Raw genomic sequence first — 17,722 nt, forward strand, 5'->3', positions numbered from 1 at the left:
GAGTGCAGCATACCACAAACGATACTGGTAAAATGTCAATATATGACACCATACTTTTTAGAATGTCAAAAGCACTTTATTTAAAAATACTTTGACAAATTATAAACATTTTTTATGAACATGTACTCAGATTTGAACAGGCATGTAATGAATCTACCTATCATTTTATGCCATCATCCAAGCAAACACACAAAACAGATGGTCCATGTTTCTCTCGCAGTCTCTAAGTATTGTGACTGCCTTATTTGTAAAACATTTCTCTCAGACTCATTTAATTTCACTACAATGTTCAAGCCTCTTAAGGTGACACTTTATGCAGTAAAACCAGAAAGGAAGTTGGTGACAACACTCTTCAATTGTGCCTCGGTCTGCTCGGTGATTTTACCCTCACTGGCAATGGTCTGCAGCAAAGTTTGCTGGGAAGCTCGCAGATGCTTCAAGAATTCTGCCTCGAAAGTGGTGATTTTAGATGGGTCCACTTTGTCCAGGTGACCACGTACTCCAGCATAGATAACTGCAACTTGCTCTTCAATAGCCATTGGCACTGGAAAAAAACATTTTGTTAAACAACAAATTCAATTCTTGAGGATAAAAGGTGGTAATAAAGCTATAAAGCATTAAAAATCACAATTCTCTCATCCACTGTACACACCCTATCTTTAAATGTGCTTCAAGAGCCAGTCAGTACAAGGAAGGAAAGATGTGAGAAAGAGACAACATACCATACTGTCCTTGCTTCAGCAGCTCTGTCAGTCGAACTCCACGGTTCAGCAAGTTTTGTGTGGCTTGGTCAAGATCAGAGCCGAACTGGGCGAAAGCAGCTACTTCACGATACTGAGCCAACTCCAACTTCATGGAGCCTGCCACCTGTTGACACAACCACAATCAAAAAGTCACACTCCTTTGTTGTACACACAAGCTCCAACTGTCAACAAACTATCACCAACATGCCTCTTAAAGTTAGGAATTCATCAAAGAAAACCAAAATACCAATTCACAAAAATTTAATATTAAATGGTCTGCCCCACACCATACCACAAGGAATGGAATCTTCTCTATAACTTGCCTGTTTCATGGCTCGAGTCTGAGCTGCTGAGCCTACTCTGCTGACAGACAATCCTACATTGATGGCTGGTCGGATGCCCTTGAAAAACAACTCAGTTTCCAAGAAAATCTGCCCATCTGTGATGGAGATAACATTGGTGGGAATGTATGCAGACACATCACCAGCCTGAGTTTCAATGACTGGCAGTGCAGTGAGAGAGCCACCACCATGGGCATCATTCATCTTGGCAGCACGTTCTAACAGACGTGAGTGAAGATAAAACACATCACCTGGGTAAGCTTCTCGACCAGGTGGACGCCTCAGCAACAGAGACATTTGACGGTAGGCCACAGCCTAAGAGAAACAACATTTTCAACAATTATCTGAGTACTTAAGCTTACACTCAGTCGAGATTAAAATGACTTAAACATTTCACTTTAAAATACGAAAGTTAGGGAGCTTTTAGAGGTAGAGGAATCCCCTTCAATAGTCATTAAAATAAAGTGCCAAGACTTGCTAGACTTTTTTCAAATTATCTACTGGCAAAGTTGTGCAATACCTGTTTTGACAAATCATCATAAATGATGAGGGCATGCATGCCATTGTCGCGGAAATACTCCCCCATAGCACAGCCAGAGTATGGGGCCAAATACTGCAGAGGAGCAGCATCGGAAGCTGTGGCACTCACCACAATGGTGTATTTCATGGCATCTGTCAATATAAGATAGCTTTGCTATCAACATGAAAAATCCAGTTTCCCTCCATGTATTATCATCAGCACTGGATGAATGGCTTTGCCCAAAATATTAATTTGTTAAAACTTTAAATATCTAGTCTTCTTTGCTGCATGGACAATGATTTAATTTCCCTTTACAACTTTCATTTACATTTTTAAAATAAATTTTTGATTCAAGACAGTGCATTATAGAAGTTACTCGGGTTTTGTTTTAACAACCACATTTTAAACTACCATGACCTCTAGGTCCAGAAATATAAACGGAAAATGCAGTGCATCAACTGAATAAAAGTTTCCAGTTGTTGCAGGCCAATCATTTGTCATTTATAATGTGCCACATTCAAATACCCACCAGCATCAGTTAGGCGTTTTACCAGCTGAGCTACAGTTGACCTCTTTTGACCAATGGCAACATAGATGCAGTACAGTTTCTTCTTCTCATCTGTGCCATCATTAAACCGTTTCTGGTTGATAATGGTGTCAATGGCCACAGCTGTTTTTCTATTACAAAGTATATACAAAGTCTGATTACCTACAAACAACCTCATAAACATTTTGCAATAGCTAAAATCTAGAAACTAGCAAATAAAATAAGCTACACTAATATTAGGACTGCAAAGTAATCTAAGGGAAAATAATAGAAGTATTCATAGGCATATGAGAACCAAATAAAAGAATGATAGATGACTTAAAACAATCTTGCCTGACTGAAGACTAATTTTACCTGATATCTTTGACGACTCTCTCAGCATTTGCTATGACCAAAAAAGAAATTCACAATGCTTACTGTGAGCACAGTGGAGGGACGAAGTGAAACTTATTCGGGAAACCTAAATCTAAACAAAGAGTATGGACACAATAGATCCCGTAGCCCCTAAGTGCTTATCAAAGACTTTAAAACATCGTTGCCGAGATATTAGGAACTGCTAACCACTCTTCACTTACCCAGTCTGCCTGTCACCAATGATCAGCTCACGTTGTCCACGACCAATGGGCACCAGACTGTCCACGGCTTTAATCCCTGTCTGCATAGGTTCTTTCACAGAGGTACGCGGGATGATTCCAGGTGCTTTGATGCCAACACGCTGCCTTGTTGATGAACCCAATGGGCCCTTAAAAAAAGAGAAAAAAAGTAGCATAGGATCGTGAAAAATGCAAATGGTTGACATTCAAACTTTTCTCTGCATAATCTTAACACATTACAGATAGGCACTTTTTATTTCTTGACATCTTACACTATATATGATTCCAAAACATATCCAACCACGCTAAAGCATATGTGCATTCATAAAAATAAAAGTAAGCATTCACAAACCTTGCCATCAATAGGATTGCCCAAAGCATCTACAACTCTGCCTAGCAGTTCCCTTCCAGTAGGAACATCCACAATAGCACCTGTCCTCTTTACAATGTCACCCTCCTTGATTAGCTTGTCATTACCAAACACCACCACTCCGACATTGTCTGGCTCCAAGTTCAAAGCCATGCCCTGCAAACATTCACTCTTATATAAAACAAAATCTAAAGACAAAACATGCAACTTACAATGTAAATTTTCGAAAAAAACGAATCAGAAAGCTATAGAAATACAAATTATAGCTCCACTCCTAAAAATGTCTTCCAAAAATATCAGTAAAATCTAGCCCTATCTATTCAATTACTACAATTAGTAGGAATTCAAGCTCTTTAATGATGCCATCAGCAGTTTGCTAGATGATTTGCATAAACATGGTGTCAATGGGAAACATGCAGTTGATACCAACCTCTTACCGTAGCATTTTTTCCCTTTTAAAAAGTGGGATGAAACATCCAATATTCAAATGTCATCTGACTGCTCAAGTGGATGTACAAACATGTTGTATCAATGACCGCTTGCACATACACTGTGTACAATTATTGCTTATTAATATAGTAAGATGTTACATTTTACCTTAAGTCCACTAGAAAATTCAACCATCTCCTCAGCTTGGATGTTTTTGAGACCATACACACGGGCAATACCATCTCCAATAGACAGCACCCGACCAGTTTCTTCAAGGTTGGCTTGTGGAGCCTGGCCAAGAATTCGGTCTTCCAAAATGGAGGAGACCTCAGCTCCACCTATAAGGAGGTCAGACAATAGTTTTCTTGTACTGTCATTAGTGTTTTTTTTACCACAGTTGTATATATTTTCCTGACAATTGAACTGACATATGCACCACCCCTAATCTAAAAAACAGAATTTAAGTACCTATGAACAATATGCACATGCTTTAATGATGACTTTTTTTCAACAATCTTCTCATGTACGAGTTTGGTACAAACCAAACTGACGACCTTGACAAATTTGGATAAGTATATTACTCAGATGGTATGCAAGCCTTACTTTAACAGACAGAAAACCCCTTAAATATACCTAACACCCAGTCTATTATAGGCAGTTCATCAATGGCACATAATTGCATGTATCATTCCCTTCTGTTTAAACACATTAACATGGCACTGCATTTGTCACCTGAGTAATGCATCTTTTAACACTAAATATCACTAAAAATTTCTAATGCATGGATGCTTTTAGTATGTCTGTTGTATTTTTACCAAAATTAAAGCAAGAACTGCTTATCATCAAAGCTTTAAATAAACAGTACCTGGTCCAGCTGCATAGCTGGGATATGTTATGTGAATTTTCCTAGCTGCAATAAACCCAGCAGCACCAAAAACACTTTTGTAAGCCTGCAAATCAAAGTAATATGTTAAGCTCCAACATCATATTTGTAACAGTGACCTTCAAATGTGAAAAAGCTTAATTACCTGTTATCATATTCTGACCAATCCATTCGCTAGTATGACCTTTTATCAATGAGGATTTACAATTATGAAATTTCATTACTTTTTCAGGTGGGTGATTGGGATGGGGAGATTCTAGTTGTTCACGGCCTGTATTGTGAGGTTGGTGGACGTGTCACATGCATACGCAAAACTGTTTCTTCTTCTAAATTATTTATATTATATGTGATACATTTTCAAACTAAACATGTCAAAAATGTTGAATGGCTATAAGATTTTGGATTTCTGTCAGTATATATGCAACTCAGTCAAGTGTCCTCGGAGAGCGAAGAAATGAAGGTCATAATGTCTTAGCAATACTTTTGTTTGAACTTGATACAAAATAATGCTTAAAAGCATAAATATAGCATTCACAAACAAAAAACGAAAAAGGAACGATTAATTTTTCGGAATGACAGGTACATTGTGATTATTACAACACAAGATTCACGAGAAGATGTGCGAGTCAATCGGCTGTCTACTAATGACAGTGAACCACCGGCAGTCATCGGGTTTTTTTGGACGACCACTTATTAAACGCTCTGTTAATTATTTGCTTTAAGTTAGATGTTAACATATTAAACAAAAAGTAAATACAGAAACCTGCTGGGTTGCCTTTGGCAGCTGTCGTGCCAAAGACGATGCTATCCGTGCTGTCAGCATTTTGGGTCTGTCTGATAGCGTCGACCAGAAAAATGGCCGCAGTGGAGGACACGAGAGGGCAGGCGTGAAACTTCCAAAATAATGTTTTCATAAATGACAAACTACTTAATAATATAAATTAGTATTTATGAAACAAATAAATTAAATATAGTATGTAATTAACTATAAAATATCCTCTAAGATGTCTGAAGTTATGGAGCGTCTGATCTTATACACTATTTGGTGTTAGAGATTAAAAATTTTACGGATGGCTCAAACCTAAAAAGACTCAAGCGCGATGAAACCAAGCTTATCAATGGCATTAGAAGGATTAGATCAGCGGTTCTCAACCTTTTACATGTGACGACCCCCCTGACGAACACCGGTACGTCCGCGACCCCCCTTAGCCAGCTAGGTCGGTGGAAGAGCGGGGGGGGGGGGAGCTTTAGCTAACCTCGAACGCCGCGTCGAGGAAATCAATGCAATTCAACAACGGAAGAACAAAGTTCGTATCTGCAAGAAGTATAACTGTTAATGAAATTTTACTAAAGCGAATTCTGCGGTGCTAATAAATATTATTTTATTGGACACTCAATTTGATTAACGAGAAGGTTGAGCCTTCTTGCTGTTGCATAGAGAAGCGAACCTGTGTGCAGTTGATACAGTTCGTACCCACTGCTATTCGCAGCTCAGCTCTCTGCGTCCACACGATTTCTTGTAATGAGACTTCAGTGCTGCCAATGCTGAAAATCCTGCTCAGCACATATACGAAGTTGAAAATGGCAGCAGAACTTTCATTGCTTTCTCAGAAAGGAGAGGATATTTTCAACGTTGATGCTAATCCAGAATGTTGGAACTGGTGTTGTTTGGAAGACCATTTTCAGGGATTGGTCACTCGAAAGGTCGACGAACTGCTCTTCTTCTTCCTTGGACAACCCGCTTGTGCTAGGATCAGCCAGAAATGGATTACGAATCCACTCGTATTTAGTCACATCAATTTCAGCGAAATAATGCTGAAAACCTTTCTTGCAGTCCGTTTAGATGGGCAATAATTACATTCTTCACCTGATCAAGATCATCAAGTTGTCAGCCTTGAAACTTACACAAGCACGGAAACATATCAAAAATATTTTTCTTGGCGTTATCTTTTGCGTCCACAACGAAATTTTTCGGACGAAAGCATTCATCTTTGTCCAGTTGTTTGTAATATGAAGTGGTGTCCTTCCATTGTCTGGTCATGGCCTTCTGTCAGGGACCTAATAGATACTAGGACTGAGCACGTGCGAATGAAAGGGTGTGAATGATGGACGTTTCCTGAATGGCGTGCCTTTTAGAATGTTTTTTAAAAAAAGAGAGGTGTGACTGGAGAGGGAGAGGGGAGTCAGCGATGAGAGATTGGGGGAGAGAGAGGGCAAAAGGTGAGAGGAGGGAGATTGGAGGCTTAATTGTTGAGAGGGATTGTGTTTTGAGTTTTGGAAGTGAGAAGTCACTGCATATCGAGACAGTTGTACTTGAGTAGGGAGAAGAGAATTTGGAGTTTGATCGCCTCACCACTCGGTTACACAATGTAAACTAATTTCACTAATACCGTATAAGAAACTTTTTTAAAAAATGATACCACCTTCGCGACCCCCTTGTAGGCACGTCGCGACCCCCCAGGGGGTCGCGCCCCACAGGTTGAGAACCGCTGGATTAGATGGTGAAAAATACTAATAAAATTTGTAGAGTTCATTTTCCCGTGGTCTTAGCGCAACACAGCGTTAAGTCGGCATGTGAAACATATATAAGACCTGGAGAGGCCTGTCGATCGTTCTTGCTGAAAATCAAAATCTAGTTTTGGGTTTGTAACTATAGCTGTACGTATATACCGTTGTTCTGTTCCATGTGATTTTTTTTTTCTGGATTATTATTGAGCCTTTTATTGAATGGAGAGTCTTCTGCCACCCTAAAATCATGTATAGCTTTATTTCACAGAAGGTGATCAATGGATGTTGGCGTAATTACACTAAATGCTAGCTATTTGTTCGTTTCGCTGCTTTAATTGTCGTTTAATAACACGAAATGCGTGGACAAGTCGATGAAAGTGCATATAATATGCACATCTATCATCTTCAGCCGCATTCTGTCGCTTTCTTCCGGAGTTTCTGCACATGACTTCGCTTGATAATCTAGTGATGCCTAAGCAGGTTGGTGCATGGTTTGTTTGTTTTTTTAGGCGATCCTAGATAACCGAATGCACGGTTAATCGATCAGTTGAGGTTCCTCTGTATTTAAATAAAACCACGTACAGCATATGTCGATCACAGCACGGGTGGCTTAACATCTCAGCCAGACAAATGCATGTTCCTTCAACACACAACGGCCTGAGGTTGCCTACATCTTGTTCATTTCGTTGTCGAGTGGCATCGGGACTTCACAGACTATACGTACGGAATTGGCACAGGACCGTGCATGTCTATCGATCATGATCAGAGCCATGTTTTCATGTATGCTAAAATACATATATGTCACTGACGTTCTATAACTTTAAGTTTATAAATGACAACGATCAAATAATTTATATCTTCTTTGGTATCAGACATGCATGTCTGATGCAAAGAAGTATACATATAGCTGTATATAACTCCGACGCAAACTCTTTTTGCATTTTCAAACCCCATGATCAATGTTCGTAACGTGCATGATTTAGAAATTTTTGTGTTTCTATGCGATGGGAAGCGCGTATTGTGTATGCGCCTTTGTCCGTTCCTTTCAAATTCTTCACTGAATGCAAATAAAATATTTTATTTGCGAGAACTGCGCGCGTTGTGCAGTACGTACGCGTTCTCAATATATAGTTGCCATAAAAAAAAAACTGTTCTTAGCTAATGATCTTAACCTTTTTTTTGTGATAACGGGAATATTAACCACCCTAATTCTTGCTAACAATTAACCGATATGCTTGCATGTGTATATATAACACCGTTTCGTACGGTGGAAGCACAATATCCCCGTCCGTGTATATATATACGTCCATATGGTGGAAGAACGTAAGTACCCCAGCAGCAAAGGAATATTGGCTACAGGTGGGGCACATGTCTTGAGTATCCGGGGGCCATGTGGCAAAATGGCGTCCGACCCATAGCGAAAGTGAAACCGGGCCGTAACAACGGGGTCATGTCGGTTTTTACCTGTGAACAAGCGTGGGACGCTTTCTCTCCCCTTGTGACCGCTAGTCAACCCTGATGGCTCATGGGTACGTCCCATCTTTTTTTTTTTTTTATATATCCCACTATTTATATCTTCAGATTATTGTATTTTTTAGGGATTTCGGCATATCTGATTTACATATTTCTAAATCAAGACATACCAAAATTCTAAAAAATCCAATATCAAATGGATTAATAATTTGTGTATTTTGCAATAATTATATATATACAAGCAGCAAAAGAGTGCACAAAAGTGCAAAATGTTATAAAAAACAAACATGATTTGTCATTTATTGGCGTTTATTGAGGTAAAATAAGGATAAAAAGCAAACTAAAAAAATTTTTTAATATAAAAATTTTTTTTAAAGCATTGTCTCATTTGTATACATAAACAATTTATCATTTATCAAGGTAAAAATATTATCACAAATAAGGATAAAAAGCAAACTAATAAAAAATAATGTTAAAAATATACAATTTTTTTAAAGCATTGTCTCATTTGTATACATAAACAATTTATCATTTTATCAAGGTAAAAATGTTATCATAAATAAGGATAAAAAGCAAACTGTTAAAAAAAAATAATTTTAAAAAATATATAAATTTTTTTAAAGCATTGTCTGTTTGCATACATAAAAGATGTTTCCTCTTGATATATTAATGCAACATTCGTTATTTAATTATAAGTTGTAGAACGATTGCAAAACCATGTATCCATTGACAAAACAATTAAAATTAAATTGCAGTTTTCCTTAACCTAATTACATTTTCCCAAAGAAAAGGTTCAAAGATCTATGACAATATATCAAATGATAAGTATGAACTGAATTGCTGTCAAAAAGAGTGTTATGCTTTAATAGACATTTCTAAAAATAAATCAAAGTCATGAAATTAACTATAAAAGGTTCTAGGTTGGATTGCAGCTTATGGTATTAACTACAATCTTTTAAAACAGATTAAAATTTTAAATTGCACTTTATCACTAGAGAAATTGACCAAGGTATTAGAAAAGAACTGTAAACATATAAATGATTCTGAATTTACCACAACACACTCTTATTTGGATCGGATGAAAATATCCTCATTGATAAATTAATGGGTTAGAGTAAATAATAATCACAGCACAGTTTTATATAATTATATAAATCCAGATTTAGTATATGCAGGTTTATGTACAAGAATTTTACAACTGTAGGTAGAAAGTTGCACAGCTTTACTCGTCCTCCACCCAGAACAATTAACTGACGTATAGGCTGTGCTCAGCCCTTTCCTTCTGCCATTCTCTTGATCACTAGCACCAGCTAACCAAGTTGATGCATGCAAGTCAGCATCCGTAGCTTCAGGATAACTTTTTCTTGCAGCATCTAAAAATAGAACAAATATAAGAATATGAGGTCTGCATAAAAAAGTAATCACTTAATTGTAGGTTACTGACCCTAAAATCCAGAATATAATGTGAAACAAAAAGAGGTACAAGCAAATTATACTGATATGTAAAGTGGCATAAAAATTTAAAGTGTTATAAACAGAAAGGAACTACAAGTGGAACTGCATTTGAATTTCAGTTAGAATTTCTATAGGCAGAAAAACTCTGGAAATTCTAATTCAAAAACAATCCAATACATGGGAACTGTAAAGATGTCTATAAACTGTCATTTAATTCCTTTCTACACAGTGTTAACCAGCTGATTAAAGGACTACAGTCACTAGAAATTGCGTAAACATGTGTCCATATTTTATTTTGGCAATGTAATTCAATCACAATAAAATGAGTAGGGACAGTTCTCCAGGCCTGATTTATCTTCCTGTCATGTTTTTTTTTTTTATGACTCATGAAAATTCTTGTCTGCACCTAGCAGAGTCAAAGGTTAAGGTTCATAACTAAAAGATAAAGAAACAATAAACAGTCCTATTTTATGACAGGCATGTATTAATGTACCGTATACACACACACACAGAGTCAAATATTTAAATCCTTACCCTGAACTGTTTGTAAATGAAGGGTGGTTCTTGAGTCCCATTGAAGTTGTAAGATCAGGCCAACTCAGTTGAAAATAGCACAGATAGAATGCCCTCACTACATGCTTTAATGTGAAGCCCGACACATCACCGAATGGCATTCCTGAAAACAGACAAAATAAATACACATCATTTAAAAAAAATTGCAGTGGGCAACATTATAATACCTGTTATGACAACTAGTATTTAAAGACACCCCCCCCCCCAAAAAAAAAAGACAGCAACAATTCAGGAAGTTTCATACAACCAAGCAAAAGTGGGTACAGAAAATTTACTATCTGCTCTAATCAATGCCACCATAACAATGCTTTATTACTTTTTAGTACTGCAAACATGTCATTAGTTTTATACAATGAATGGTATGGTATGGAAACCTTTAAAGGAATCAGATAAAAAGATTTGACTCCTCCTACTAACAAATCAGAATAAAGCACATACCAAGCATGTCCTTTTTTATGGGTCTGTCTTCATATCTCCCTCAAGACTCTCTACATCTTCTGCTGATTGTTAAGGGAGACTGGAACCCTCTGGCAGATTTCCGTGTCATTTGCCTTTCCTGTTCTTGTTCCTCCATCCATGTAAACATCCTTTTAAGGTTGTTTGTATCATTCTTCATCTCTTCCAGAAGAGACAGTTGTTGCATCCCAACTTTCTCTAGTTTAGTTCTAATCTAAGAACACAATAGCAGAAAACATGTAAAATACTGATCTTTGCTAGCTTTGCTATAGTTCACAATGCCTGGAAAATACCATTAATTTTGGTTACTCTTTACCATTTGTCATATCTATTTGATATATGATCCATATTTGTTTCAAATTTTTTCACTATGGCAAAAGGCTGGGATTTTCCGCTTCCAGTTTAACTCATAAAAGCACTGTTCATAACTCTTGGCCAAGGTAAGAAGAAAAAAAGCTAAAATGATTATAAACAAAATGGCTTTAAATTACCTTCCAAGGGGTTATGGTCTTTATGCTGGCAGGCTGAAAACCAGACAATGGAATCGGAAGGCGCTGGGGGTGTGAAGGCAAAGGTGAAACAGTCCTTTTTTGAAAGCTGCTACTTGGGGACACCCTTGAGATGGTGCCAACCACTAGTGGCAAAGAGTATGGCAATGGTGGTGGACATTGCTGCATAACTGAATGGTCAGCATATAGTGATTCCTCGCATCCTTCTCTCCTTCGCTGTTAGCTGTGCATCCCTGTGTCAAATGAATACATTTGCATAAACTTTTTTCAGCTTAGTACATTTAAAACTGTCAGCTGCTGATAGGTGTTAAAATTTTTTTAAAGAACATTTTATTGTTATTGTACAAAACTTGTTTATCACTGTATGCTATTTTACCAGAAAGAGGACACAGCCTTGTGTCCCTACATGATGTCCACCAAAAAAAATTCCCTAAAATTAAGCAGAGGAAATGAAAACAGACCGAAATCTAATCGGAGTTATCCGTATCCTTTTTGGTTGAGTGGGAGCATTTTTGTCATCACTCTCCACCTCCGACATTTTTGTCCCTTGCAGATTCAGCTAGATTCTTGGTAGTTACCTGCATGGAAATAAATATAGAAGGCAAATAAGATTTCACAAATCAAGATCAAAAGTATAATAACACACTCTTATAGTGCAGCATCACAAAAAGCTACACTATCTGTGGTGTAATGACTGTGTTCAAACAGTTCAGGTATTATCTTTTTCTCCTTCCTTAAATCTGCAGCACACAATAACATAGAAGTCATTTTGACCATTAATGGTCACATGCTTCATAAATTTCTTTCTGCACAAGGATTATGAATATTATGAATCAAAAAGTAAATTGCACTTACTTAATGACTTGTGCAGGAGAACTGGAAGCATAGGACATGAGGAATCAGCTTTATAGCTCTAATTAATGAAGCTTGCATCTGGTTCAATAGATTGTAGTGGGAAGTTGCACACCTGTGACCACTTTCATCTTAAAATGCCAGCAGCCAGCTATCTAGAATAACAGTAAAATAAATTATTGACCATTATGCAGTTATTATGATTTGTTGTTGAAAAAGACCATTAAAGTTGTCTGAAATGATACTTCCAGTCACAATCAGTTGTCAATGGGCTATCTATATAAGTTTTTTTTTTGGTTCACCACTGGGAACACAATCCTTATGCTGCTCTTTGACAAATATTCTTAATTAGCTGCTGCAGTGGAAAGTTTGGTGTTTGAAAAAGTCGTTTAAGCTAGCCTAAAAAGTTATAAAATTGAGAGGCAGAGTTAAGAGTCCAAAGGACCAAATCTGTCAACATTATCAGCAATATGTGACAAAGCAAGTACATTTTACACCAAAAATCCTTTACCATACAAACACTGCTTCTTGAACAAATAAACATGAAAGGTTATGAGCCTAATAATCAGCATAGTTCACACACAGCCCAGGACTTGCAAGACAAAAAAAAAAAACAAACCCACAATAAATAAGAGAAAAAAATATTATACTGCCCGAAGAAACCTGGCATTTTAACGCTATCGTACCAGTAAACAGACGGAACTGTCGAAGCTCTGTTCACGTTCCACTTTCGTAATCGCAATTTGAGGAAATTCTGACAGCTCCAAATTCTCTCCATTGCTAACGGCTAAAGAATTATCAAATGCAAGCGTTCAGAACTGCTGAGCACGATTTCTACCTCTGTCTGGAAAACTTGTGCATTTATTGCGTTAATGTGTACTCTTAATCTTTTTTCTCTTAGAATGATATTCTGCATTAAATTTGGACATTTCTGTAGTTAAAATCTCAATAACTATGTTAATATAGAGTATAAAAATTATACGTACTGTTATCGAAGCGTCGAACACATGTATCAGTATAGAAATTGGCCGCTTGAGAAGCTTTTCTGTTGGGAAAAGTGTAGACTCAAAATTTGAAAATGGCGGCTTTGGCACGCATGGTCGTATGTAGCACGCCATGGCGAAAAGTCATTGCCATTGTTAGGGGTCACGACCCTATATGTGGGCATGATCTCCCACACTCTGGTTTCGCCTCGGCGAGCGTGGAGCTTGGCTTATGTGCGCATGATGCGCTGGCAGCGCCATGCCACACGAGTCAAGCATTGCGATAGATTGACCCCCTGTATCACAGTCGGATCAAGACAAACTTGGTGGACCCCTTGAGCTTATGGTTTCCGATGCTGCTAGGGTACATGATCGAGTTTTTTCCCGTTTATTTATATGCTTTTGTCAAAAGCATTATATGAAGCACTATCAAATACAGTAAGAACAATTAACAAATACGGGTCGTAGTCAATTAAATACAGTGTGCAGTCACAACTGACAATAAAATAATTTCTACAATTCATGGTGAGGTCTGTCCGTGTGTTTGTCTATGCATCCTATTTTGGGCATAAATCTGGTCACATGACTAGTTGCACGCCACATGCGCAGGCTTCTCAAGATGGCGGAAGTTTGTTGACGTTCCATTTGAGAATTAGTATCGCAGTTGTCCCTCCTCTGTTCAGACTTCTGTAGAAAGCGACGATGGAGCAAAGCACAAAAAATACAGGAGGAGAAGTCAAGGGATCGTTGGCTGCAGAATCAAGTCAGAATGTGCGGCGGCGTGTTCGTAAGTGTTCTTATCATTCATCTTCTCACACGTTGCAACGTTCCACTATTACTGCCGTAACCATATACACCGTAAACTAAAATAGTTTTGCATGCGTTTCAAAACCTATATGCATTTTTGCGCAGATAATGTACACTTGCAGTTCAGCTGCCGTATGCATGAATTGTAATGGGGGCTTTGTGACTGTCGACAGTCCGTCCAAATAAATGATCGAAGTTCTGTAACCCGCTGTTATCACACATTTTACCCTTTATTATTCATCCTTTTGTTAACTTTTTTATTTTAAGGTTTCCATATTAATGCGTGTAATATGAAATTATTCGTCGATGCATACATTCGGCAAATCAGTTTATATTTATATTTATATGTTGTCAGTTGTGAGTAAGAATTTAAATTGCATTATAAATTCATGTGATTTGCTGTCATTCTGAATTAGTTGATTAGGCTCATTTGTGACATTTTCTTATAGTATAGAGATGCAATGGGAGAACATTTTACTTTTAGTAAATTGAAGTTTCCTTCAATTATGATGCTACTGTTTTCATTGTACATAGTTAGCAATGTTCTACAAATTTTTTAGCATCATCAAAGTCATCAGTTGATATCATGATGTGGCCTTTTAAATTTTTACATAAACAGGCACATCACAAAATGTGCAGATTGCTGACAGCTGTTTTAATCCAGTAATTAATTCATTTTCCCAGAACCATGTGTCTTGATAAAGTGACATGTTGAAAAAAAGCACACAGAGTAAATTCAAATCTGAAAATTTTATTTCAGTATAATTAACATAGTTGGTTGTCAGCACTATAAAGAAATGCATTATTGTTTTTGGATAAAACTTTTTTTAACACTTGTTACATGTAACAATGATTTGCTTCTGTACAAATTAGATTATTTTGCCATGAATTTAAAGAAGAGAAGAGCACTACTAAAATTTAGACTAACAGTTTTGAAGTCTTTATGGTGAAAGTTACTCTTCTTGCTCATCCATTGTCTTTGTTTCTCACAGAATTTTGAAAAACCAGAAATATATTTGAACATGCTATTGCCACTAGGTTATTTGAAAGGTGGCGTGGGCTAATGGTAGAATGTTTGCCTTTTATGCAGGTGACCTGGGTTTGTTTCCTGGTTGATGCACAGTTTTACTTTCTTGGCAGCAAATAGCCGAGTGGTTAGAGAGCTGATGTCTGATCTGAGAGGCATGCCAGTTTGAAACACGTTGCAGCTCACTCCCCCCAGTTGAATCAGCTGATGGGAATGAGTACCTGACTCCAAAGGTGGTTGGGGAGGGTAAGGCAGCAAGAGAGTTGGGATAGGTACAGTGCTCATGTAAAGCTGGCCCTGAGAAAAGTGAGGTCACTTACACCTTACTCCCTAATGACCTGAAAAAAGTCATGGGCGACCTTTACCTACTTTTACAGGATATTGTATCTTCATCACTTTTTTCCAGCAACATGACAGAATATGCCATCCTTTCATTTTTAAATCTTCCTGTGTCAGATTAACATTGAAAGGGAGCTAACTATGTTCCATGAGTGACTCACCTCATAAAAGTGATCTCCCTTTGCAGTGTATGTACAAAGGTAGGAGAGTGGGTATTGTGTGACTTTGTGTCTTGCTGAAGGAAATTTTCAATTTTCATTTTTCAGTTAAGGTACAATTCCCTAGACTTAACAAGAGATTTTTTTCACAAAATATAAATTAAAAAACCCCAGCTGATTGATGGAAACACTTTTACAGTCAGGTACACATGTGTACACACACCTCTCTTTCTTTATGACAGAGGTACCAACATACGGTCCGCAAAGGTGCCTAATGAGGCTTACTCATTTTAAGCAGACACAATATAATTTCATTTTAAATGTCATGATTTTGATAAAACTGCCATGTTCTGGCCTACAAGATTTTATATTATGTCCAGTGTGGCCCTCGAGTGATAAAATATTGGGCACTACTGCTTTATGGCTTTGTTTATGATTATCATTTTATCAGTAAAGTGACTGAAGTAAGGTGTAGTTGATGTTATTTTACATACTTGATTTAAATCCCTAGTCTAGGGCTTTAAATGGTGTGTCCTTGGAGTAAAGGATCTAGCTTTCAGCTAGGGCTGCATCTTTGTATCAGCCGTTTACTGTGTATCTTTAGGTGAATTATGCTAGATGAATTTGCATGGCACTGGAGCTTATTATCAAGTTGAAAGCAAAGATTCCTTATCAAGCAGCAATATACCAAGTATCAAAAGAGCTGAAAAAAGTAAAAAGGTATCAGAGATAAAAATGAAAAGAATTACTTCATTTAGTTCCTCCACACCATTCCATTCCAAGATGTCTGTGGAACTGCATCTGTGTAAAAAAAATTACTGAATTCAGTAAAGTAATAAATAAAACACACATTCCTGTCATTACTGCAAACTTATTATATACATATGTACTTCGGATAACTACATATGACAACTTGTTAGTAGTAATGTTAACTATTTTTTCACCATGTAACCCATAACTCAACCAGTACCAGTACCCTAAACCCATACTGATATTATTGAACATTTAGTCGAATATGTGAATAGTAAGGTAGACTGTTTCATCAGTTTCAGTACACTTATGATTTCATCAAAGAGCACTACAGCTCCTGGAAACTGCAAAGCTATTTGACATCTGATTGCAATGCATGTTGTCTCACACATGCACTCTTTCCCTCTCTCCCATGCTTATGTTCTGTTACCGTGAACCTGGTGGTTAGTTTCCCTGAGTGTAAAGTAGGAGGTTGTTGGTTTGAGGCCTCTGGGATCTGTAGCTGAAAACTTTTTTTCTGCCCATCCAGCAGCTGTCCCCTAGAAATGGGTACCTGATTTTTTTTTTCATTCAGGGAAAGTCAAAGTGTTAGAAATGAAGTATTGAACTCAACCTTTCATATGTCATGGCCTATAGTGAAGAGCTTAATGTTGCTATGAGCTGTAGGCTGTAGAGGTTTTTTTAACATATTTTTGAGGGTTTTTTTTTTTTTTCTTTCACTCGGAGGTTTGAAAATTTTGCACTGATGTGTCCTTGCTTGCACTAATTCTCTCGAAAGCACACACACACACACACACAAAATATCACATCTTACTCTAAAATATAAACACAAAGAAAGGACCACAACAAGGTTAATGCGCAAGGTGAAAACTGTAGAAAATAAAACAAATCAAGAGATGATAGAACACACCCAGGTAGAGATACCTCACATTGCAAACAAAGAAATAAAAAAGTAAGTGAAATAACAGCATTGCAGGCAAAGTCTAGAAAGAACAAATAGTGAAAGCCTCAATGTATACTGTAGTATAGTTATTGATCTAAGCTCACAACCCAGCAGAAACAGATCAGGCATCCTTAAACACAGCTGACAGCATTCTTCTTCAACCATGAGTCACTTGACAGCTTGTGTCAGATGTCTAATGAAATTTCTACTCTGTGCATATCTTGTAAATTTTTTTCTGACCTGACATTGTCATTGATTTTTGCATTTTTCCTGCTGAGACCTGAACATATTGTAGTCTTTGGATGTCTGAGTTCAGAATCAAATACAGGCAGTAGTGTTACAGCCTTAACTTGTGTTTAAACTTTGCCTGGAACAGCACTGGATCCTCACCCATTATTCTGGGGATTATTGCAGGAAGAGAGAGGAACTGAAGCTCAGTACAGGAAGTTTTTATTTTGTGCAG

At 37.3% G+C, this 17,722-nt stretch overlaps 1 protein-coding gene across 1 annotated transcript; it reads right to left on the reverse strand.

Moving 5' to 3' along the window:
* Positions 1-60: 60 nt before the first annotated feature.
* On the reverse strand, positions 61-16,335 carry LOC112553741 (ATP synthase subunit alpha, mitochondrial-like). Its single transcript, XM_025221156.1, has 11 exons — positions 16,316-16,335; positions 5,190-5,319; positions 4,409-4,493; positions 3,712-3,881; positions 3,097-3,270; positions 2,727-2,893; positions 2,134-2,282; positions 1,605-1,756; positions 1,067-1,399; positions 723-867; positions 61-544 (listed from the first exon to the last, which is right to left on the reverse strand). The coding sequence occupies exons 1-11, from the start codon at positions 16,318-16,320 to the stop codon at positions 312-314; spliced, it is 1,743 nt and encodes a 580-aa protein (XP_025076941.1). The 5' UTR covers positions 16,321-16,335; the 3' UTR covers positions 61-311.
* Positions 16,336-17,722: the final 1,387 nt, after the last annotated feature.

Source organism: Pomacea canaliculata, linkage group LG13, assembly GCF_003073045.1.
Source record: "Pomacea canaliculata isolate SZHN2017 linkage group LG13, ASM307304v1, whole genome shotgun sequence".
Taxonomy (NCBI): Eukaryota; Metazoa; Mollusca; class Gastropoda; order Architaenioglossa; family Ampullariidae; genus Pomacea; species Pomacea canaliculata.